At 42.9% G+C, this 26,432-nt stretch overlaps 1 protein-coding gene across 1 annotated transcript in view; it reads left to right on the top strand.

Annotated features, from left to right (window-relative positions):
* TRPM3 (transient receptor potential cation channel subfamily M member 3) overlaps positions 1 to 26,432 on the top strand; it is a 979,327-nt gene that overhangs the window by 667,489 nt on the left and 285,406 nt on the right. Inside the window, exons 15-16 of the mRNA XM_086963586.1 lie at positions 7,844 to 7,873; positions 21,045 to 21,334. Of these exons, the coding sequence (XP_086819712.1) occupies positions 7,844 to 7,873; positions 21,045 to 21,334 (320 nt within the window). The remainder of the gene's footprint in view (positions 1 to 7,843; positions 7,874 to 21,044; positions 21,335 to 26,432) is intronic.

Here is a 26,432-nt window from a genome sequence, read left to right as displayed (position 1 = left end):
ATATACGGAGTTGATATTTTGGTTATCAATATTTAATTCCTTATATCTATATGTTTCTATATTTTATGGATCGATAATATGTCAGAGATACGTGGGGATGTCTGTGGGATGGATAAATAGTATGTGACTCTGTAGTGCATTACTCTAAACTGAGGTCATATGTACCGGATCTCCTACATGCATTGCATATTTTGTAAATGAATGAGCGCTGGTGCCCAAAGCTCTACTCAGAAGCCCATGGTAAGAACAATTAAATGTTCGTGCACTGAATACCATGGCTGCGTAGTCTTGAATCCTCCTCATTGCTCTTTAATCCTCTGCCCACTACTTCCTGCCCCTTTATCTCACTTTTCTTGTCTTCTCCCTTTGCAGCATTTTTTTCATCTTTCTCTTCCTCTTTTCCGCTTTGTGTGCTGTAACCTTTCTTGCACTCTGAAATGTCTGAAGTCAAAAAATAAGTGCTGTCCCCAAAAATATGTGCCGTGGCCCCCACCGGCAACCACTAGCTCAAATTAAGAACTGCCTATATGCCTGTTGTCATGGTTGAAGCATGTGTCTAGATGCCAGGTGGTACACAAGGTTGGACTGTGGGAGAAAATAGGTGTGCAGGCAAAATAAAAGTAGCTCCCATTTGGAAATCAGATAAGCTAAAAGAAAGTGGCTGACATTCTGCAAATTGGCACAGTTTTGAACTTGTAAAGACATGCTGTACAGTGTTTTGCAAGGTATGGAGCACTGCATGCATGTGTGCTTGCTGCAGGCAATATTCATTTTAATATCGGGTAACTCAACATTGAAAACCAGCCCACTATACAATATACAATATACAATAAAACAGGCCCACATTGGCCAAAAAACAGGCCCACACACTGACCTGTCAAACCACCCCTTCAGGCACTGCCAGAATTCACTGTAGACCAGCCTGACCCTTGTGGCACATTAGAGGTGCCGCAAACATCTGTACCTTTTCAGTTCTATGTATTTTAAGCAATTCTTGGGCTGAATTGTGGCACAGATGGCACAGGGACTCGAGAATTAATTTCCCTGAAAGATAATTTTGATTTACTCTCTGCAGGTGGAAAGGTACAAATTAACCTTTTACTTACCAGTTATCTTCATTACTCCTAATAGGAGTCCTCCTCGGCTCAGCATTAACAAATGGGGCATTCCCATCTTCACGACAGCCCATCACATGTAAAACAATTTTTTAAAACATCAATAGAGAACTCTCTCTTCTATGTTTACCATTATTATATAAAACTCCCTATCCCACTTCCTCTCACTATAACAAGTAAGCAACACAATGAAAGTGGCAACATAGGGAGGGAGGGAAGCAACTGGGTTCGGAGGACTCCTAATCAGAGTAATTAAAAATACTGGTAAGTAAACGTTTCATGACCCGCTCATGGAGTCCCCCTCATCCCAGTATTAACAAGTGACGAATTCACAAGAAAAATCATTTGCACTTCCATTGACTGCAAAAAAAATTCTATTTACATCATTGCTGAGGAAAGCTAATTGATAATGTTTTATGAATGCGTGAGTAGAGGACTATGTAACATCCCTACATATTTCCATCAAGGTAACCAATGCTACCTTGGCCCAAGAAGTCAAAGTCACTCAAGTTGAACGTCCCTGAATAGAACCTGGAAGCAGCAAACCTTCCTCAGAGTTAACCTGAAAAATGGTCTGATGGATCGATCTACTCAGAGTATTCTTTGATACTGCTTTCCCTTTAACCTCAGAGCCATGGGCCACAAAAACAGATGTTGAGTCCAGAAAGAGTAAGAATGAACAAGATAGCACAAGCACAAGTTCCCATAGAGAAAAGGGAGTATGGGACTGCACATTGTGCGGTCGCATCGTAATCATGCGGTCGGGACCGCCAACTGGAGGTCGGTCGGGACTGCCAACTGGAGGTCGGTCAGTCCCGAATCCGCGACGGTGTTGGTCGGAGGCAACTCCAACAAACATCGTAGTCGGCCCCTAGTTCTTTTACTATCAACTTCTTTGTAATTTAAAGGGTCATTATCACTTTTGCCTCCGACCTGTACAAAAATCTGCCCACATTCAAAATCCGAGCTATCTCTGTCCTCAATGTCACTCGCATCTCCTTAATTCACTTTCTGTTTTACATTCTTCATCCTGCAGACTGGCTCCAAATGCCCCTTTTTCTTACAATGAATGCAAACTGCTTTGGGGCCAGGACCTGCTCTGTCATTAGCAAGATTTCCTGTCCTATCACACCTGAAATATCTCATCTCCACCTTAGATTCATTCTTTGTAACCCCCATGTGTTTATATTCCCTCTTCTTTACATCATCCTTAACAGACTCTTTGTTCCTACTCCCACGCCCACCAGCATGCACATCCTTAGGGGAGTCTTTTTTCATCACCTCCACACATTTCACGGAATGCTCAATCTTTTTAGCAATGAGCGACACCTCATCAAGGGTGGTTTCATCTGAGTCACAGTGCACCTTCTCAATATGACACCCTAACATATAATGATCCCTGATTCTTTCCTGCAACAAAATACAAACTTGCAGGAGGACGCCATGCATCTTTAGTTACATCGTTTTCTATTGACTCCCCCTCTGTTTGCACTCTTTTAAAAAAAAGAATAATGTTCCTTATGCAAGTTTCCTACTCATTCAGATCAACAGCCTTACACACCGGCACATCAGGAAGGTGATCAAAGACCTTCTGTCCTTCTTAACCAAGAAAGTGAAGCAAAAGTGATGTTTCCCTCTCCACACACCCTCACATAGCACTCAAACATTGTTTTTCTATTTAGCCCATTTATTGGGCGGATTTCCAGGAAGAAAAACGGAGGTGCCGTGAACTTCTGGATTGTAACAAAAACATTATGGCCTTATTACCTACCCTAAAACCTCTTAGCTGCTAAATACAGTTTTCAGTTGAAAAACATTAGGCACAAGTTATGTTAGACAAAAACCAGCACAACAATTGGGGCAAAATACCTTTTGTAAATGAGAGTCTTCGCATGGGAGTCAATTTGCTGAACAGTAGAATTTCCCCCTAAAAAAAATGGGCAATATTATACTTTTGAATTAGAGAAGGGCGTGCCTATCACTGTGTAAATATAGGTACTCTGTGATTCAAGAGAAATATAATGCTGTTAAGGTATGCCTATCACTGTCCTATACGCACAGTAGCACCAAAAATCCCCAAAACCAATAGAAAGTATATTATTGCTGGTTGCCTTACAAAGTACTCACTGTGGCATGTGCATCACGGAATATATAGCTGATTTCCGGGTGGGGCACATAGTGTGGTGTGAATATCACCGTTCTGTACTTTGAGCTGGCTGCCTGTAAAAGTATTCCCCGTGGCATGAGTATAGCGGTAAACACAGCACCCTGTACTAGTAATGAATTCTGGGAGAGGTACAATATGTGGCGTGCCTATCACCATTTAGAAACTCACAGCTGTCGATGCGGGTGATCTCAATCCTTCAAAATGGCCACCTTGAAGTTCGGATACGCAGCGATCAGAGGGAGGCAGTCCTGCCAAGCGTCACGCAACAGGTGTGACGCTCACGCATTTCAGTGCGGTGATCCACGTCACCAAACTGGACTGCATTGTCACGCATTTTTGCCAAGTGCCAGGCGCGCCACTAGCGGCGGCTGCGCCAGCCTCTCTGCTGCTCCGAGAGAGGTGCTGGTTACTGAGCCGAGTTCGCAAATAGTTAACCAAAGCGCTCTCAGCTCTGTAGAGTGGCTGAGAGCGCTACAATGTATCTCTACACTCAGCTGTCTGCTCCTGGAAACAGTGAATGCGGCAAATGGTGTGGGGCCAGCTAGGCGGCGCGCGGCTTCAGGGACACTCATCACACACAGGAGGGGGTAGGAGGAGTTGGGGGGAGGGGAGCAGGCTGCCCTCTCAGCAGTCAATACTGCAACTCTCATCACCCCATGGGGGCGGGGATAATCCGGATGTGCCAGCGGAAGTGTGGAGGAACTAGGAAGTAGGCAGAAGCCGCGGGGAATCTGAGTGCAGGCGAGACTCGAGTTTCTCTCGTGCCATGGCCGCCCGCCGCTGCGGGGCCGCAAGAGCGAGCTGGGGTCATGATAGATCGATTGCCCCCCTGCTACACACTGTAGGCTGCACCTTGTTGACCTGGCCGCATCATCATTAACTGATGAGTTAATGCCAAGTACCACGCATTGTCATTAACTGATGAGTTAATGACGATGCTGGCACTTGGCAGGTCTACCAAATTACACCAGCCGACATAGTGACACAAATGGGTGCAGTACATTTAAGTGTGGAATGAGCTGACCTTGAGGTAGCGCAGGCAGGAACTCACTGCTGCAGTTTGCACCGCGTTCTGCCTGGTGACTAGGCCAGGGCCCCGTGGCATAAAGATTTGGAGATGCTCCAGACCGTCGTTTACCTGCTACTGATAGCTACAAAGTGGGGTCACTTTACTGAACAGATATCCCTCTCTCTGTGGCACAACCAGCTGCCACCCGTCGGAAGGTTGTCATATCTGACATTCCGAGGGAGGCGGAAGAACATGGCTTCTGCACGCACCAGGTCTTTACTCTTCTGCCACAGAGGGCTGTTGTGAAGATATGCATTGCAGCATGGCCCAGTCGGGTCAGCTGAAATCATTTGACAACCTGTATGTATTTCCAGACACTCGGCAGGAATCTTTCATTAAGGTCGTGACTCAAAGTCATTAAACTGTGCTGCTGCGCACCATTTGAAGTTAATGGGGCCCGCGACCGTGGCGGATTGGTGCCAGGTACCAGCAGCCTGGCTGCCATGCAGCCACTGCAGTCCAGCGCAGCAGCTAAGTGAGAATGCTGCCGTGAAAGTTCCTCGAGTCCTCTCCTCTTGAACCGCGCTACCAATTGCTATTCGCAGATGTGCCCGTCCTCCATGCTCCTTGACCATCTATTGGTGTTCGCTATCAATCAGCGAGCAGTGACACAAGACAGCCCTGGCAAGTACCAGCGTCGTTGGCGTTTGCAGAGGAGAGCTAGGGGCATCACACCCACGAGAAGTAGACCACTGAGCGAGCAATGTGCGGGCTATCACCAGTAACGTGGAACGAGGGGGGCAGTGACATAGACTATGCATTGTTGGGGTAAGTGTCACTAAGCACAAGTTACATTACACAAGATCACTCATTTTTTTCAGTTTCTGTCTTTCTGCCCATGTTTGTAATGGTCAGTGCCAATTCACCCATACCCTTATGCCCCATTCATGTGTCCCTACGTTTTGTTGTGAGTTCCCTGTGCCTTTCTACCCCGTATTTGCCTTAAGTTGTAGTAGGGTTTCTCATTCGTGAATGGATGTAGTCTGTGATATTTATGTGTTTCCCTTGTCTTCATTACTTCATTTTGCTTGTGAGAAAGTGTCACTCATATTGGTTGAAATGTCACTCATAATAACACTGAAATGATGAAAATGTCACACATGCCAATGTGAAACCTTGGCAGCTATGGGGAGGTTAAGCTTGTAGAAGCTCATGACCCCACCATGCGTGCATACATGTACCAGCAAATTGATCTTGGTCCAGCTCACAGCACAGAAGTCTGCCTCATATGACAGTGCACCCACTTGACGGTATGGCACCAAAATACCCAACGGCGTTGCACTAGTCATCACAACAACGAGCACTTCTGTCTCTCTTCCTTTCTACCTTGTGCAGATGTCAGGGGCCTTCACATGTACACCATCAGCTAGATTCAAGTACTATGCAATATCCCTCTCATGCAGATGCCAGAGGCCTTCATGTGCACATTGTCAACCGAAATCAGGCATGATGCACAATCTCGCCGAAACAGAAAGCAGTGCCTTCAAATTGTTGTTACATAGTATCATGCATCCCCCAAAACACGCAGGAAGAACCACGCAGGGAAGTAATAAAGTTGAATGCTGAAATTGAAAATGCCAAGATGTTGAGCTGTCTTTTCCTCTTCTCCTTTTTAAGCCCATCATCAGTGTTAAAACTGCAGGCATAAAGAGGTGTCAGAAGCCAGTAATGGAGGTAGTAGATTTATTAGGTAACTTAGCATAGGAAGGACAACTCAGCCATCCTCTTCATGGTAGGCCACTGGTTTCATTTCCAACACAAACACTCCATTAGAATCCTGCTGTCATAATTCTATGACACTGCGAGCCCCCATTCCAAATGAGCTGTTGCCAGCCCTAGTTACCACAGCAAGCCATGGAAAAGCGTGTTTGCCTTCCCCTGCCCTCCTTGCCCAGCAAGCACACAGGTGGTGGGAGACTGGGATATCTCAACAAGAGTAGCCGAACGGCTCCCTTGAGTGCAGGCAGAATCTTCCACCCCATCTCAGCACATGGGTGGTGAGCTGCACTAGATAGAAACGAGAAGAAACCATTTTGCTCATCAAAAATGGTAAGCATACTAGAAATGCGATAGGTAAAAGTGCATACCAGTTGTACCATTGACCTATGCTCCGCCGCAAGAATCAAAGATAACCAACCCTCTGGAGTGTCATCATTCTGGTCGTTCTGATAGGCAGTCGCAAAGGGCAGAAAACAAGCAGGTGGTGGTTTTATGCAATAGTGGTAAACACAAAGGTAGGACTTTGTTGGTGTTAAAAGGTTAGTACTGGGAGGAGGAGGGCTCAATGAGGGGACAATAGGGCACCAATCATGGCAGCATGCTGATTGGTACTTCAACAGACTTCAATGAATCAGCATTGACATCCATCACTCTCCTGTCCTACAATTTGCTGTGCCTATAGACTCCCTCACCCCACTTCACATACTTGATACCTTCCACTGGTAAGAAAGAGGACATTAGGATGGATGGCATAAAGAAGATTTTGAGGGAAGGAAGTCTCAAACTACACCGCTGTCTGCAACTTTCTTGTTATTTTGCTAGTCTTTTGTTCATTCTCACACATTTTTCCTTTAAAGAGTAGTAGGGGTCTACACCAATGCTAGTGATATATGTGAAGCTTGATAAACACTATTTACCCTTGCACCTAGCAGTGATTTAAAAGAATGGGGCTCCTAAGATGAAATGTTGGTCCATGAGAATGTTTACATCGGTTCCAAGCATGCATTCTTCTTGTTATGCCTTTACAGCATTTGTATTTTCACTGCTTTGAACACAGTTTTTGCTTTTCAAGGGGGTTATTTACCAATGCCTTGTGCGGGGATTCGTGCGAAGCAAAGCAGGCAAAGCAGCTTGTCAGTTTGTTTACATTATAAACAAGGTTCACCGTTTTTCGTTCTCATTGATTTTTAATTATAAATATATACAGAAAACAATGTGTTTCCTGTCTGTATTTATGTTTAAATCTGAAAAAATATAGAACATTGTGCTTCTTGTGAGTGACTCTCCATGCTGTCTTTTATGAGCAAATAGACAGCCTGGGGAGTTAAAAACAGGTTGTGATTTTCTTAAATACAGGCGTATGTTAACATATATTACTAATAGCACTGATAACATTTCCCTGTGGTGTAGTGTTTTGTTATACTTGGCTGCTTAATTTGCTAAAATACAAAGGCATCAAAGTATTTTTACATGGTTATCAGGTAAATAAGTGTGAAAATGTACCGTTTTACGACTTCATCTATTCTTAAAATGCAAAATAAAGATGGATAAATACAGACAAAATTGTAAAAAATATGTGCCATAAAACTGGGAGCTCCAATATTAAATGCCTTCAGATACAGAGCAAAGTTGTTCAGCATGATGCTGTGTAGCTCTTAGAAAATAATCTTCGTTCTATCATTATTCAGACATAAAATTGGGAATTTTCATAGGAAGTGTGCATATTGTTTTTAGTTGTGTGAGTAATGTACATGTTCTGTGCTTTTTCGACAGCCAAAAGCGTTGAAGCTGTTGGGAATGGAGGTAGGCATTTTCTATTTTTCTTCTTTCTAACATGATATTTAAACGCAGTCACACTTTCTTCGAGGACATTTTCTTTTCTGTATTTTACTGAAAAAGCCTAAGTACTCAAGCGTCAGTAAAAACGCATTGGTCACCAGGGGTATTGTTATGCTTTGATTGCATTAGCAATTAGCACTTTCCAGGCAGTCAAGAACTACTGAAATCAACACCTAGAGACACTGATGGCAGCGAAGGATGAAGAAAATAGGTTTTATTTTTGTGTGCTTCGCATGGGATTGTTGTGCGCAGCGGAACGGACATTTTTACCTCATTTTACCTTCCTCCTCTGAGACTTACTAGTCAAATAGCAGTGAAACGAAAGGGGAAAGGCCCCTATGACTCGATGAAATACTGCGGTTGAATGAAAAACAAATATCCTAGGAGGGAGAAAAGAGAAAGGGGTAAAAGCCCACAGTCCCTGATGGATTCCAGTTTCATTTGAGGAAAGCTAACATTGGAAACGTGATGTTATTGTTTTTATGCGAACCTTAATCTGGCTTAAGTTCAAATCAAATCAAATCAAATTCATCTTTATTCGATCATGAATAATCATAAAAGACACATATCACAATAAAGAGTAAATAAAAAAAATACATGATGGCTTTTCATAAAAAGATATTAAACATCTCATCATGAATTCTTTTAAAATTCTAAACACATATCAACAATAAAATCATTATAAATCCTTTCCTCCTAAAAGCAGATAAAAAACCATAAAAAAACATTACGTCCAAATTACACAGGTTTTGGCAGCACTCTTGAGTCTTATGAGCAGAATACATTAAAGAAACTAAAAACACTGTACACTCAGCATTATCATGGTACGTAGAGCCCTGCAAACGAATCCTCTAAGGGCCCAAGTCCAGCTCCAAAACTTGGCCATAGCAATAACTATGTCTTTACTAGTATCAGTTTTTAGGATACGCATAGCTGTTTTGAGAATATCTTTTTCCTAATATGGTACAAACTGACTACAGCCATTTAAGACGAGGGCCCTTGTATGCAGGGCATACAAACAGAACATGCTTTAAGGTCTCTTCCTCACATGGGCAGAAATACCACATTTTGTATCTTGATTGATCCCCCATTTTTTTGTGAAAGATTTTAGGGAGAGAGAGCCCACTCTAAATTGGTGGTAGAGTTTCCTGTCACCTGGGCTCGTAATGGTGTCCCAGTAGGCCTCCAGCCTGTATTCTATTTTGTGATCCAGAAAGAGACCAGTTAGGGAAACACCGTTCACCAGTGACAAAGACTTTTGGGTGGCCATATCCCTATATAAGGCTTTAAAATCTGTTTTTGAAGGGAATAAATTCCCTTCAGGGTCCTACCACAAGTGGGCTAGTCCCATAGCAGATAGGGTAGCCTTGATCTTTTGTAACCATGTGATTTTATTAGATCGGTCAGCTTCTCTAATGTGCTTGACTGCTCGTGCATAGGTAGCTAACTCCAGGGTAGTCCAAAGTCTTCGCCAATAGGCGAGGGGTCTGAAACCCTCAGCTTCCTCAAACAAAATACAACCCAGATCTGCAAGTAGTGGTCTGAGTGGTGTTGATTGTGGAAGGCTGGTCAATGCCCTCAGAAACCTGTTCTGTGCTTGGACTAATGAAACTAGATTTTTGAAGCCCCAAATTACAGCACCTTAAATGATTGAGGCTCTGACCTTCCCTTGGTAGATAGTTATAGCCGGAGCAACTGGTTTAGTTTGGGATAACCGATGTTCTTTTAAAAGGGATCCTGCTAATTGGTTGTGCCTTAGGGCTAACAGATCCATACGTGGCTTCCAGTTCATCCTTTTGCCCATAGTAACAACCAAATACGTAAAGAAGTCAGTTTGTTCCAGGGACAAATTATTCATTTCTACTCTAGCTCTCTAATTTTTGTGTTTATGTAAGACCATGAACTTAGTCTTGTCAACATTGACTGCTAGGTCATGGTCATTACAAAAAGACTAAAACGGACGAGGGCTCTTGAGTTTTAGACAGAATCAGGATTCCGGAATGGGGGCACCTCTGGCCAAGCCATTCTCAAAAATAAAAAATATATTTGATCCAATTCTCCCTGTCAGATTTAAATATGTCCGCCGGGATACAATATGTCCAACAGGCCCTACCTGCAGTTACCCCATCAAGAGCACGCTCAATATCCCCTATGGTAAATGCTAGAAGTGACTCCGGAGCTACACATTGATACTGTCTAGGACTATTTGCAAGGGTGAAAATTGGGTTTGATAGTGTGCAACCCAAAGCTCTGGGGGGACATTGTTGACTTGTGCCGGACCGGGATTGTCACTACCCCGCCTAATTCGTTGCCAAAATTGACACCAATTTTTCCCATTACTGGCATCTAGCAAGTCCCTCCATCTATTTTCTTCGAAGGCCTTCTTGGCCCATTGTTGGGTTGCCTTACAATCAGACCTCAATTTCCTTACTTCCTGCGTTAAACCTGCCCTTATGGCTTTAGGCAAATCCCTGTAGGCTATCCTACATGCCCTGTCATACCACTTAGCTGACTAAGGGTACATACTGGTTCTTTTTTTTCGATTTTATAAAAAAGGTTCTCAACTTAGCAAACAGGGCCTCATGAGCTATTGTGAGGGCAGGAAGAGTGACCTCATTAGGGTCAAGTTGTGAGAGGGCAATATGAGAATCTACAAGTGTTGATTTAATCTGATTCAAAGTACCCTCGTCCTCAGAGATCTTTGCCCAGTTTAACCTGCGGCAGTAGTTGAACAGAATTACATCTGCTGTCACAATATCCGTAGTGCCCCTCAAGGGAGGGCTGGACTTTACCTCTAAAAACAATATCATGATTATTCTCCAATCTGTTCAGAACCTCCATGTCCCTCAGCCTCTGCCAAAATTCCAAATTAATAAGGAAATAATCTATCCTACTGCTTCTCAGCCCATTGGTATAAGGGGGGTTGCCTTTACTATCTGATTTTGATCTACCATTGACAGCCCGAAGCCCCCACTCCAGTGTAAAACTTTTCAACTGCAGGACTGCTTCTGTCCATTTCTTGATTGGAGCTAATGTCTAGGACGGAACACCCCAAATAGCATCCTCGTCACAAGTAAGGCTACCGTCTTCTAAGCCAAGTGGCTCGAACGTGCAGTTGAAATCCCCTGAGATAATCGACGGAACACCCCAAATAGCATCCTCGTCACAAGTAAGGCTACCGTCTTCTAAGCCAAGTGGCTCGAACGTGCAGTTGAAATCCCCTGAGATAATCCAGTTATATGACCCTTTTAATTATGTAATGAATGTATCTAGGCTGGAGATGGTCAGCAAAGCCTTACGACCCACCAGCCCTCTAGCCCAGACATTTATCACTATAAACTCGAGGTCATACTCAGGGGTTATTTTAATAGCCAGAAAATCCTGATTATCGGTCCCTAGTTCTTCTACCAGGTATCCCGCCTGTTGCCTAACCCACACAGTTTATCTGCCTGAGGGTTGCCCTTTAATGCTCGCAATTGCTGGCTTACTGAATGCCAGATATCCTGGCCGAATTTTTTTTCTCAATTACCAGTTCTCCTGGAAGGCAATAATATCATAGGACTTCATGAAATTAGACCAATCAGAGGAGCTAGTCTTCGATAGCAACCCTGCAATGTTCCAAGATAAAATCCTCAGTGTGCTGGGGCTTAATCCCTCACGCTGTTCTGTCTGTACCTGATCCTCTACACACTGTGACCCGCTAGTTGGCACTAACTGATGGCCTGAGTCTGTCACATAACGACTTATTTGATTAGGGATATTCTCTGTTCTTGATAGTTCCACAGGTGGCAGTCAATCACAGGCATCTAGGCCAGACAAAGGAGCAAATCTATTGGCTAGGTTAAGGTAAAGGGGTCGGCCTATAGCGCTGTAATAGACACTGGGAATCCCCCCAGTATTTGGTCTTCACAGTGTAATCTTTATAAGCTTCAGATACTGCCAATTTCTCCATTGGCCTCACTTCTATTAACCTCGTGACCATCCTTTATTCTTGCTTTATTTAAAAACACCACAACACGCAAATAAGATATCAGGGTTATACATTTCCATTGTATTTACAATTGTCTCTCCAAAGGTCCTTTTGCTTTACTTTCGGGCTGTGCCAGCAGGCCACAACCAAGATACCCTGCTCTCCTTATGCTGACCACCCCCGGCCAACAGAGCCGCAGGTAGATAATTTGCCACTGCTTGTGACGAGTGCCGGCTTCCTGGGTAGGGCCAGAGAGTCCAGAGCCAATAGCAGGTCAGCCCCCACTCCCACCAGCCCGGAGCCCCCAATAGACTGCAATCCCTTTTCTGGGGCTAAGCAGCCGCTGACAAACGGAGTCCCTGTCATTTCTCTTGCCCAGGACCCCGCCACAGGGTGAGGCACTCACTGGCGGACTCGACCTCCCCCTCCTGCGCCTTCTAGCTCCTCAGCAAGGGCTCCCAAAACGGCCTGTATAAACAACTCCAATCCTGCATTGGACGCATCCAGATCTGCCCTTGACACTTGTATTAACTTGTGCCTGATGGTATGAATGCTGGACCTTCTTAAAATTTCTGCCACTGACTGGTTCAGTCTCCTTACTGATTTGTTAACTGCCTTCGGCGGCGCTCTCTTCGCCCATACTTGATGTGGTATCATCTCTGACCATAGTATTTTAGTGGTAGGAACCATGTTCTTAACCACTGACAGAACGGAAAACAGTGCCTCCTTTACATTCCTCCTTCCCGCTGGGATCATATCATTGCCACCCAAATGGATCACCAGTATATCGGGTACAGGCATGCACTTGGCCATGGCGCCCCGCAGATCAGTTGGCACCTCCGCTAAGCGATGTCAGCCTACCCCCACCCAATGGTGGTCGATTCCCTTTGCATTCTGTATTCTGTCCTCACGCGAATTCTTGAAGAAGTGCCCTGATCTGCGAACGAAAGAATGATCACACAAGCATATCTGGGCCCTTTGGCACGGTACACCTAGATCAAATTTAGAAATGGATACAATCAGCGGGAGATGGGACAAGTGGAGAAGAATTGACTGACGACTCATGTTAACTGGGGGCTTACGTATGGCTTAAAAACATGTTGACTTCCAACGACCCACTCTCTTAATGGTTTCCTCCGGGAGGCCTAGGGCTGCCGCCGGAGTGGCTGCGCCGATACGGAACAAGTGGGATGTAAAATGTGCCGTTTCCACCCCGAAACATTTCAGAGCACGCTTGCATATCCTAGTGAACTGATATCTGGTGAGAGGGCTACCACATCGGCATGCAATAATACCCTGCTGTCTCCTCCACCTGGTCTAATCTGGAAAAAACTCTTGGGCAAGCTTACCGGGCAACAGGTGACCCCTGCAACTGAACCTAGCTGGACCCATGTTCCCTTACCCAACGTGTCCGTCTTAGATCTCTGCACTCTGACCTGAAGGGATTCCCTGGTCAGAATTACATCTTCCCAATGTATGCCCCCTCCTTGTCTGACTTTGACGCTGGTAACAACTCCGAAATCCTAAATGCCCCAAAAAAACGCTAATGAGTATGCCAATCTGAGTAACTGCATCTCGTAAGGTGTAAAGCAGATTCGGGGCAGTACTTCCAAGATACTTGTAAGTCTGCTAGCATCTATAGGCCTCCTACTGTCCTTCACTCCTGGTGCTAAGCGCTCCCATCCCCTCATTGCTCTTTTCACCCTAGGGTCTTTTGTGGGGTCCACAACCCCCCTAAGCCCGCGTAGAATGCTATTGCCGAAAGTTGTCTCCTCACCATAGCTAGCGATCTGCCGCTCCCTTTCTGATGGACTATGAATTCCAGGACACTTTGTGGTGAGAACCTCTCTACAGACCCTGACCCCCCTAGGATAGTCAGGTATGATTGCCACGACCTCTCATGCATACTCTTGGTCTTGAGGGCCAATGACACAGTTATCAACTCGGGGGCCGTGGGGCACCAAGCATCCATAGTCTCTCCGGGAAGTTCGTCATCTGTCTGTCTGCTTGCGGCCATCGGGTGTAAACATCTGCCGACTTAAAAAGGGACAAGGCATCAGCAACTGTGTTGTCCACTCCGCATGCAGCCGTACAGATAACCCCACAAACCCTTCTTGGTCATCTTGGCGCTGGTAATACTCACCCTTACCCACCTTTACCCCTTATTCAGTTTCCCCCACACTCTCGCCATATTCCCTTAAAGTGTCCATATTCCCACATGTCGCCAGTGCTAACTGTAGATGAAACAAGTGTGCTTTTCCCTCAGCCACTTATATAGCAGGAATCTGTTGTCTTTGCCAATGCTTGTTGCATGCAGCCGGTGCAAACATCCACGCCACCCTGCACCAACAGAATTCCCCAAACTAATGGCCATATACTTACGCTCTTTGCTCCTACACGCAAGTCACAAAGCCTCACACGCTCGCCGATCACTTCCACGCTCCAGGCCTACGCATGCTGCGCTGTGTGTCAATGTGCCCCAATCCCTGTTTAAGCGGCCAGCGTGCTGCTTAGGAAACGCTAGCCCGGCTGTCCTGCACCCTGTGCCTGAGGCACGATGGTGCCGGAGAGCTGCCCCTCCCCGAACAAATGAGCCCAGACTTGCCTCTTAAGTCAGTAGCGCGTGTAGGATGACCAGACTGCAACGCGGCGCTACTGTGACACAGAGTTCCATGCCGCACTATGGCTGACCCCCGCCCCTGAACGAAGCTCTCGCATCGCGCCATAATCACGAGGACGGGAATAGGGATAAGTTCTCCTCCCCCCGCCCGCTAATGCGATCCGCATGCACTAGGATTCCCGGAGAGTGTTAGAGCAAGGGCTCACGGCCCCAGTCCCCCCCCTGGTTCATGAGTACATCACTGTGAGGCCCTCTCACCTGCCAACAGGTCGTACGACCGCCGATGCTCAACACAGAACGCCAATGCTAAACGCGGCCCCCGCGTGTAACTTTTCCGCGACCTCCGACCTCTCCGCAGGCAAGTGGACAAAGAGGACAACGTTATTGCCCCTCAGCCTTTTAAACCGCCCACCAATTTTCCTCGTTTTTTCACGCTTGTAGGCCCTCTCCTTCCTCTTCCGGGTCTCTTGACCCGGAAGGGATTCCCAGCGTGTTCCCCCCTTTGCTGCCACTAAAGGCACCACGCCCCCTAGGTAGGGTAGTGCCCGTCATTGGAAATAGTGGCGTTTTGCAGACGGGCACAAGTTTCCATCTGCCACAGAATTTATATTTCCTTTTATGTATTTACCTTTTTCTAACACACTGTCTAAAAAGGATACATTTTGAGATATTGTGCAATGATCCTGGGCTGACATTCTGAGAGCAAATATTTGGGCCAATACTCCTAGTGAAAAACAGACCTGAAACTTCGGTCAGTACTCTGTAAATGGAAGTCAATTTAGATAACCATTCTGGAAAAAAGCCTAGGGCAGAATTTAATATGGTTTTAGAAAAAGGGACGGCTTGTCCCGAGTATCATTTACAAGGCAGCAAGTCCTGAGGCGATAAAAGCCTTCATCTGTTTCCATTTGAAGCAATGTTCAGATATATGTCTCCTTCACTTGAATGTGTTGTACTGCATTGTGACTGGTACTGTGTGTTCAGATTATCAATCCTTCCAGGCCCGAGTCCATACAGTGGCGTGCCTCTCTTTCTTCTTGTTTTATTAATTCCAGTTATCGATTCTGCTTCAAGTAAAGCTGTGAAACAAGATGAATGGCAGTTCCTTGCCGCTTCAAATGCGCCATTTTAACAAATAGAACCTTTTCTCAGGTTGAACTGTTTCATTTGTTTAGATGTATCACACAGTGATATACATACGTGATGCCCTCCAATCACATTGTGTGATAAGACATTAGCATAACGAGTTCTACAACTACAGCAGTTAACCTGTCTTTCCCTGATTGTACACGAGTGTAGACACAGATGGTTGTTTCTTTGAACCACTGGGTAATCATTGTGAGGGAAGTCTCTCTATAAGTGTGTATTACACAACAGCTTTGTGGTGCATGCATTTGTGATAAATTGAGATGTCTCCAAAATTGTAACAAAGGAAAAGTCATAAGCGTGGACAGTAACCTCAGATGAATCGCTTTGCAGGCAACAGAGGCTTTGTCTCTTCGTCGAAAGGCAGGCAGGTGCAGTTGACCGCCACAAATGCTAAAGCCTAGGGGTGGCTGCTGTAGGTTGGTCTGCTATTAATCAATGCTGGGGTTATTAGAGTTACTAATGAAATCATTTTAAATGGGTTTATTGATTGAATGTTTCATAGGGCGTTAAATACGGCAAGTCATATATCTGTCTACATGTGCAGCTGTACATATGTCAATATGATTCAACCTAAAATGCTCTGGAACTCTCTTGGGATATGACTGGTGTTTAAGTAACATTAGAAGCCGCCACATGCAAGGCAGTTTTAAGTTAGGGTGAGCACAGCTAACTGTGATGAAAATGGTTGAAATGTTGGTGCTGAAGGATATGGGTTCCATGTTCTAGATCTGCTCTGGAACCTCAGGTCGATGATTCTTTTTATCAGTGTAAAAGCGTTAGAGAGAGTGAATTTGGTAGCAGACCAATAATTTCAGTTCCAATTTACTATGACTCTTAAGGATCACAGACTCCCAATTAAGATTAGTTTGTTTATTACAAAGCCAAGAATAATTGGGCATACCGGCACGTCAAAGTGAGGGTGTATAAATACATTGGAACTAATACAAAGTCAAATCTACGGATGAAGTTAAGGTGGTACAACATGCACAGGATGATTAGTTTAAGAAGCAGGTTAGAAAAGATTATTGAGCAGACATCCAAATTCCCCTTCATTGGAAGTTAATCTGTCACTACACTACCACTAACGTGACATCCCTACATAGCATTTGCAAGGCAGGATAAGGTTAAGGTGTCAGCGTATGAAGCCTTCCTAAGAAGTCTCTTCACATCAGTTGGGTCAGGTTTCATATAGCTACAGAGCTCGTTCTAAGATGCTTTTCTCTTTCAAGGTAAGGCAGAAGTCCCAAGACACTTTCTCTAGTTATGATACATCAATACCAAAGGTAGTATCCCTAGTTTTTTGTGAATCAAGCCATCCAGTCTTTAAAATGTCCCTAATACACTACAGTTCACATTATTACTGTCCACTTTCTACTGTCTCCGGTTAATAGAACAAAGGAATATATATATATATATATGTGGGAGCAAACTACTCAAGACTATGATGCACCCCTACAAATGAAAGAATGAATTTTGAGCTACATCAGTGCCACAGAGATCAGTCTAGGATTTAATGAACCACAATCATGGAACAGGTTTGGGTTGGATGCAGCTGCATGGAGGCCCCCTACTATTTTTGGGACGTTACATTTTCTGCTCCAGCCTGAAGTTGAGGAAAGACATGACAAGTCCTTGCATCTACAAGTGGCCTACGGTATATGCAGTCACTATATGCTGTTGCATACATTTGCAAAGTGGTCTAAAGGTGTATTTATAACCTCTTCCTCTTCAACGTTGATGAGGGGATGAGGGAGGTATTTCTACTTTAACTGATTAATAGGTCTTACCTATAAAATGCAAGGGCTAAGGTTTTTGCTTTGCCACTGCTGGTTTGTAAAGCATCAGCTAGCAAAAAACTCAAAATGGCCAACTGTACTTTATAATGCATACTGATGTACCTCTGATCAACTTGGAAGGTTTTTTCTTTATGAGGAAAATAAAATCCAAGATGGCTCCCGGTAGGTCATGACGCTTGATCAGCCATCTTGTAACCAGTTTCCTGAAAAAAACACTCAAAGACTTGCACCTGCATCATGATGTCAAAATGTAGGAGTAAGCATCGTATCACACTAGTGCCCATTTTGGCTCTCTCTTTGTCAGTTTCATTTACCATTAAAAAAAATACAATATTCCTTCTTGAATAATAAACTAAATTACTAAAACGTAAGCGAACAAGCACCAAAATATCGGTGCAAGTGGATTAGTGCTTTAAGGAAATAAATAAAAAGTGCAGAGGATAAGAAAAGGATATGGTAGCAAAAATGAGGAGCGAGCGACTAGGAAGGAGGCTGTAGTTGCCCGGTTCTCCCAAAGAAAAATTAAAAGAAGAGTGTGTAAGGGAAAGCATGGCACAGAGGAGTAAAAGTGATGAGCAAGAGGCGCAGCGGCAACGTGGAGCTGCTAGGCCCTCACGAAGAATAAAAATAAAATCGGGAATACAAGGTTCAGGGTAGCACCAGCGAGGAGATTGTGGCCCAGCAGCAGTGTGCAGCTGCCAGGCCTTTGCAAAGAAAATAAAAATATTACAAAAAAAAAGAAAAGTGTAAATAAGGCTGGTTGGAGCGTAGGATCAATAGGCTAATGATCAGACCAGAGGGGGTCTAACAATGAAAGAGAAGCACAACTATGGAACTCCCATCAGGAAGGATAGAAGTCAATAAGTCAATGGGATGGCAAAAAACTATACTTCTAGGGAGGGGCAAATACAGGAAGAGAAAGGAAAGTCAACAAATAGGATACAAGCAAATGATACTGGCAAGAAAGCCAACCAATTATAAGCAATGGGCTGTCCTAAACACGGCTGTGTATTGTAACATTGAAAATAGGTCAATGATAACAGAAAACTAAAGCTGCTAGTAGGCAAGAACTAGAAACACATGCAGAAATCAATCATGTTAACAACAAAGATTTGTCTCTTTTAAAAAGAATTCAACCAAATATTTATTTGATATGTGAATACGGCAGTGTTTACATTTACATAACAAGCGTTTGACTTAAAATGTTATCACTTTGAGACATTTCTAAGCTCAATTACTAAGTTATATGTAGAAAGCATAACGATTTTCTAAACATGAAATCTAAAATGTTATTGTAACCATTCTATGTGATTTTATTTATTTTATTTGTATAGTGCATTCACTGTCAAAACGCCTATTCAGAGCTCTAGTGAAGAATTATATATATTCCAACTTTGGCTGGGAAAGGGATCCATGTGACATCACTTCTTGTGACGTCACAGCACATTGAGCATGATAATTACGTTTTTAGAACTTTTGAACTAAGTGCAACACATTCTAAAAGGAAAATGGACTGTGGGTGGAAGCTTCTCTGGCAATAACATGTAATTAGTCTTTTTTTAAAGAAATATTATAAACAAAGGAATGCTCTTCCAGCATTCGCAATCATTCTTCCATTCAATCGTCCATGTTGTAGCATGTGTTGAGACACATTTTTCAGTTTCTTGAAAGTGCTAACCTGCCATTGATACAGCATTTGACCAAATAGCTAGGGTGACAAATGTTGGACTGCGCCATTCTAAAATAGCTACAAAGTCAGCTTCAGCAGGCAGCACTAATAGATAAAGTAAAGCAGGTGCTCGAGTTGAAGGTCAAATTAAGTTACACAATCATTAATCACCCCAATTTTGGGGTGATTAATGATTGTGTAACTGAATTTGAGCTTCAACTCGAGCACCTGCTTTACTTTATCTATTAGTGCTTTCTATTGAAGCTGACTTTTGTAACTATTTTAAAAATGGCTCTGGCAGCTTGCTGGCAGCTTGCTGGCAGCTTGCCGGCGCCATTCTAAAATAGTTACAAAAGTCAGCTTCAACTTTTGACCCAATCCGTTCCGCTCGCGGATTTTGCGGGAAATGCGCGAATCTCGTGGATTGCGAATTTGCCGAAAATCCGCAAAATCCGCGAGCGGAACGGATTTTCCACCCATACTTAGCCTAAAGTACTACAAAGGAAATTTGTATGGTACTTTCCTGTTAGATCCCTCCGCTCTTCCTCTGCGAACCTGGTCCGTGTTCCCCATGTCAAGAAAATCCGAATGGGTGGCAGATCCTTCAGTTTCACAAACATCGAGACTTTGGAATGCACTACCTCCAGAGCTTAGACAACCAAACACCTTGTCACGCTTTAGGAAGGAACTAAAAACTAGATTGTTCCATAGCGACTAGGTCTTCGCCTATCTCAGTCTTATGCTCGCTATTTGGTAATCTAAGCGCGAGGATATCCTTGGGGTGACAGCAGCGCTATATAAGTGCACCTTGCATTACATTACATTACAATGCATGTTTAGATCGCATGCCATTACAACACGTTTGTTACAACGATCGCGTTGTTGCAACGCGAACCATTACAGCGCAAGTCGTTACAACGACTTGCTGTAGGGGCGCGCTGGATTTAGGAATAGTATAATTTACTATTGCTACTCCAGTTTGTGCAACAGCAGGGAAGGTGTTGGATTGTAAATCCAACACCTTCTGCCCCCTACAGCAAGTCGTTGTAATGACTTGCGATGTAATGGTTTGCGTTGTAACAACACAGTCGTTGTAACGACCAAGTTGTAAAGGCATGCGATCTAAAGCATGAGTTGTAAACACTATTTCCCATAAGAGCACACCCTCAAATAAAGAGGAGCAACACAAAGTCATCGTTAGTCCTAAAATAGCCTGTGGTTAACAAATAAACATCTCAGTGATACAAGCAAACTTGCAAATTCAACTGGCTATTAGCCGTATCAAAAAACCTCAATGCACATGCTCCAGCACTTGAAGTATTGACTACTTTAACTTTAAGTAACTAGGAATTGCCAACACCACGTGAGTTGTTTGCATCATTAAAACAAAGAGATCACAAGACCTTCATGCCCTGCATTAGCTGCCATGAAAAAAAGTGGGTGAATTCGAAATCTGCACATTGCTCCACTGGACCTTGCAAAATCAGGACTGCAAAGACTATAGGACTTGATATTGTAACACATTATGAGTAGATACATGCATATGCCTTCTCCCTTTTATTTTATTTTCTTCACTTCAAAGCTAAAACATTCAGAGTACGAACAGTGTCAGTATGAAGCTACACAGTCGTTTCCAATCTACCCCAGACCTGCAAGTGGCACCATCTGGCTTTCAGAAGATACTTTACTGTCCACCTCTATCTCAAGGTCTTCTCTTTTAGGCCTCTTAACCTGCGTGTTTTTTATGCAGTAATTATACTTAATTGTATGGTTCAAGAAAAGCATTAGTGAAGTTGTGAAAATGCAAATTCAAATTTGTAATTTTTATTTGAAAACATTGGAAAATCTACATAAATGCAGAATTACATGTTCATTGTTATTTTTGAGTATTTAGGGCTTTCCTAAAAACTGTCTTTTTACACGTTTTGCAGGAGGATATCACTTTATTGAGAGGAAGGAAGACAACGACGAAAAGAGAAGAAGAAGTGGACATTGATTTGGATGACCCAGAGATAAATCATTTCCCCTTCCCCTTTCATGAACTGATGGTCTGGGCTGTCCTGATGAAGCGCCAGAAGATGGCATTATTTTTCTGGCAACATGGAGAGGAGGCCATGGCAAAAGCCCTTGTTGCCTGTAAACTATGCAAAGCCATGGCCCACGAGGCGTCGGAGAATGACATGGTGGATGATATATCCCAGGAGCTGAACTATAACTCCAGGTTGGCATACTCTCATATATTTAATTATAGTAGCAAACTATATATATTTATATAGTACAACTCTGTACTGTAAAAGAATGCAACTGTAATAATGCATGTGTTTGTAAAGCCAGACAAACAATTTACTAACACATAGACTGTCACATCGAATATCATTCATTATTGGATGTACCATGTTACAACGCATACCGTTACAACTACCTACTATTACAACGTGACCATTACAACGCATACCATTACAACGCATAGCGCTTTGAGGTGCTGGATAGTGGTAAGTATAATTTACTATTCTAACTCCAGTCCCCGTGGACACTAGGGAAGGTGTTGGATAGTAAATTATACTTATTCCCTATCCTAGAGCGCCCCCCAGCGCAATGCGTTGTAATGGTATGCATTGTAAAAGATGCGTTGTAATAGTAGGTAGTTGTAAAAGATGCGTTGTAACGGGTGTATACCTTCATTATTTCTCCTATTATCCTTCTCAAAAGGCCAACCATTTTCGTGATTTAACTAAGTTCCCCACAGGTCCCTGATTAAATTATCCCCTCTCTCCCCAACACATAGTCAAGTCCACTGTAGGGATGCTGTTAGCTGATGTGGCTCCCTCATGTTATGTTACTATGTAATAGTGATTTGGAATTATTCTTTGACTGCATACATTAATGCTATCACACCACCATGTTGCATTACTACTACATGTTTTCTTTGATTTGAATTATCGTATAAAACTCCTGTAATGCCCCCTCTCTGCCAATGGTCACTACCTACAGTTTCAACTCCTTGGCTGTCTTGAACTGCGTATAACCTCACCTGGTCACAGTTCTATAGCACATCTCTTTCAGGCTCAGATCCTAGTCTCTCGTGCTCCCTTTCCTTTTTACCCATATCATTGTGTTTAACTATGTTGAACAAGTTGTGTGCACACTTTCTCTGAATCATCAATTGTTTGTGGAACAAGGTGACAGGAGCGCTGCACTCAACACACAACCAGAATTCCTGAACAGCTGCATACACTTTAACTAACTCACCAGACAACTATGTTCTGCCTTATTCTCACTTGCACAAATTCCCAGTATCCGCAAACTCAAAACTGGAAGTTGCTCATTCTCCTTCATCTCACTCAAGATATGGAAAAACCTACCTAAACACATCAGAGCCCCCTCCTCACTTCTTGATTTCTCCAAGAATGTGAAGACCTGGCTCTTCGTATAAGCACATTTGAGACCACACAACTACAAACGTGCCCAAGTGACTGGATACCCTCTTGGGTGATTAGTGCACTATACAAATCAACATGAGATTACATAACATCCTTTTGAAAGGGGGGGTGGAGTCACTGAGGGCTTGACAATAAATGTCTCCATGTGAATTAGAAAACAGTCCAAAAGGCTGCTATGCTTCTTTTAGAAGGGACGCAGGGTCTGCTGTCATCTATGTGTCCAAATGATCTTCCAGTGGAGACAATAATTCTTTTTAGCTTGGCATAGCTATTGGAATTTAATATTTTGTACAGTTAAGTGAAGGAAATACTTCCTAAGGTAAGACAAACTGAGCTCAGTATGTAAATGGGTACAGGTGCTCAGAAGGCAGGTGCTAATAAATGTCCACAGACCGAAGTCAAAGGCTGTGTATTTTTGATTTCGCCTCACTTGCAGGTTACTACTTTCTCCTTTTGTGACAATTTTTCCATCTCTCCCTTCCTCTTCCTCCCTTGTTTGTGTTTTTCCCTCTCTTTCTCTCCTTAAATGTCTGATGAGGAAAAATAAGTGCAGGTCTCCAAAAATGAGAGTGGGTGGAACCCACCTGCAACCACCAGCTCAAATTCAGCACTGAAGATAAATCCCCGGTAATGAATACAAATAAATGAATGGTCCTCTACTTTCAAGTCTACGTTGAGCATCCTCTGACTAGTTTAAAAAGATCTTTGCTATCCAGCCTCTAAACATTAGCCTTAAAGTTTGCAAGTGGTGGTGCCGACTCTTTAAACAGTGTTAGTGCATGATAAACCCTATATATGGTTCACATAGCAATTTAAGTCCAAAGTCAACAAAGCAGTCACTGCAATTGTCAGCTGTTCATAGGATTGTTGAGAGGACTAGCATGTTCTAACTCAGGGATAAAGTTCATCGCCTCCATTCCATGTCAGCAAAATCTTCCCCAACTTGGGGGCTCATTACAGGATGCCCAGAGCTTCGACACAGTGGTATCAGTGTCAGTATTATCATTACCAACTCAAACTCCGCTTCAAGTCCCATGCATCATGATTTATTGGGCCTGGAATAGCAAATAAAATGCAGCACTACTGTGTCATTTTCTGCATGCACATCTCCATTCAGTCCCCTATAATGGTCTCTTTTCCGCATTTATTTGCCAGCCCCACTATGCAGGTGATAATTGGAAGCAGGGATACTAAGTTGGTCACTCGGAGGGTGGTGGTGGTTGCAAGGAGGGCATCAAGAGTCAATGGCCGCTCCTGTACGTTTCCACTGGTGCGTTAAAGGGGGTCGAGCCAATCACTTCCTCAGTCTGCACTCCTTGTTCCATGCTGCCTGCAATGTTCTCAATCCTACGAATTGGGGTTGCAGGAAAACTGATTAACTCATAATTTGGCAGGGCGAGATATTTTTAAAGTGCTACCACTCAGCAAAACTTGTAATGAGGCACTAGGAATGCTAATTTTTAGATTAAACTGATGGAATAAAGTTTTTTTAAATGTATAACTAAACTTATTAACGGTCTATACCATGGGCAGTAGGCCCGTAAATTTATGTGTAAATTGATTAAACTGAAACACTCACAATACATCTGAGAAGTTTGTTTTACATCCTAGCAAAATAATTTAAAAAAGGAACAATGATAAGTAACTTAGGGTTTAAATTAGGGTATGGTGGATGGGGTGCTCCATCCCAACCATGATATCCCATCCTTTGTATTATATATATATATATTCACTGAAAAAACCATAGGTTTCACAGCAGTTATAGCTAGGAATTAGCATTTAAAAAACCTATTAAATTCACTGACAAAAAGATAGGTTTCACACCAGTTATAGTTAGCTGGAAATGTTACTGACTTAAAACCATTGAAATTCCACGTTATAGTTAGTTGGACTCACTATAACTTGCGCGCCTGCAATGCACTGCTGATGACGTCACATATTACATCACTCATGACATGGTCAGTGACATCACTCATGACATCACTGATGACACCATCCAGTGAATGTGTGTCTTTCTGAAAAATAAATATGTTTTATATATGTATATGTAAAGGTAGATGGAAGAATAAATGTTTAAATAAGTGTCTAAATGGATGGTTTTTTTAAAAAAAATTGATTGGTTAACTGGCTTATTAAGTGTATCTTAGTGAATACATATATTAGCGAGTAATGTTTAAATATTTAAATATATGTATCAGTGTTTCACTTTGTGTATAAGTGGCTGCATGGGTTGGTGAGTACCTACATGTGTGTGTATATGGGTTATTAGATGTTTTTTTTAGTATCAGTATGAGTGTCTGTATGGTTTGGTGGGGGTATTACTTAGCACATAGATGCATCAATGACTGACTCACTGTTTGTATGTGTTTTGAAGACAGCATATGTGTAGGATTGTAAGGGTGGATGAGTGTGTATATGAGTGTGTTAGTGAGTGAATGACTGTCTCACTAGTGTCTTTATCAGTAACGACATATGTTTTAATCTAGTATATGTGAGTATTGATGTTTATAAGTGAGTATATGTGAGAGTGAGAGATTGTAACAGTTGCTGTTTAAATAAGTATGTGTTTCTATAAGTGTTTGTTTAAGAGAGTAAGTGTGTGTAAGTTTCCTTAGAAGTAAGGTGGTAGTGTGTGTATAGATGTATATGCAAATAAATGGATGTTCAATAGTTTATTTGCATGTGTGTGTATGTGTGTGAGTAACTTTTGGATGACTATCGTTCTGTAACAGGATGAATAGGTGTATCACTACATATGATGAGTGAGTATATGTATGAGTGACTATATAGAACTGTTGGCGAATGAGTGGATGTGTATATAGATGGAGGTATTACTGAATTGGTTGTTGTAACTGGTATGGGTGTCTCTATTTATATGAACATTTTAGTTTCTATTTTTGAATATGTGTTTCAAGGGTTACATTACACTGAAAGGAGGTCTGTTACTCTGTCACAAGGATGGTGTCATCAGTGATGTCATGAGTGATGTCACTGACCATGTCATGAGTGTTGTAATATGTGACGTCATCAGCAGTGCATTGCAGGCGCGCAAGTTATAGTGAGTCCAACTAACTATAAAGTGGAATTTCAATGGTTTTAAGTCAGTAAAATTTCCAGCTAACTATAACTGGTGTGAAACCTATGGTTTTTTCAGTGAACTTAATAGGTTTTTTAAATGCTAATTCCTAACTATAACTGGTGTGAAACCTATGGTTTTTTCAGTGAATTTCAAAGGTTTTTTAAAAGCTAATTCCTTTCTATATCGAGTTTCTAACCTACGATTTTTTTATAAATTTGCTGTTTTGTGTAAGTATTAATTATTTATTTCTTATTTTTTATAATAATATTTACATTTTTATTTTTTCTTTAATCATTTTTCCTGGGGCGCTCTGGGTGCGCGCACCGGTAAGCTCTCCGGAAAGAGCACCCAGAGCGCTACTTGCGTTCGTGAAAAAAAATATGAATAAAAAGTAAATAATAACGCAAGACATTTAGTACCATACATATAAAAGCAGTATTTTTGAATAAGGAAATGAAAATTATTTTGCATTTCCGTTAAACTATCAAAACGTCACTTAGGCGCGCCGCGTAAGCGCCCCCGGAAGCGCCTTCGTTCGCGCCGCGTATGCACCCCCGGAAGCGCCTACGTTTGCGCCGCGTTAGCGCCCCCGGAAGCGCTTTGGTGCGCGCAGCGTAAGCGCGTCAAGTCATGTGACATTAAAATAACACTTTTCATTGGTTGCTAACAGTTTTTTTTACAAAGAATGAAATCCCCACCCATTTCCTTCACTTCTTCTTTCACTTTTGTGACTGAAAGACCTGCCTTTTTGCTCTTGGTTCTTTGTTGAATATCTTGGATTATCATGGCTGCCAGACCAT

This window comes from Lissotriton vulgaris, chromosome 3_1 (assembly GCF_964263255.1).
Source record: "Lissotriton vulgaris chromosome 3_1, aLisVul1.2, whole genome shotgun sequence".
Classification (NCBI taxonomy): domain Eukaryota; kingdom Metazoa; phylum Chordata; class Amphibia; order Caudata; family Salamandridae; genus Lissotriton; species Lissotriton vulgaris.
This window is presented reverse-complemented; position numbering and strand designations above follow the sequence as displayed.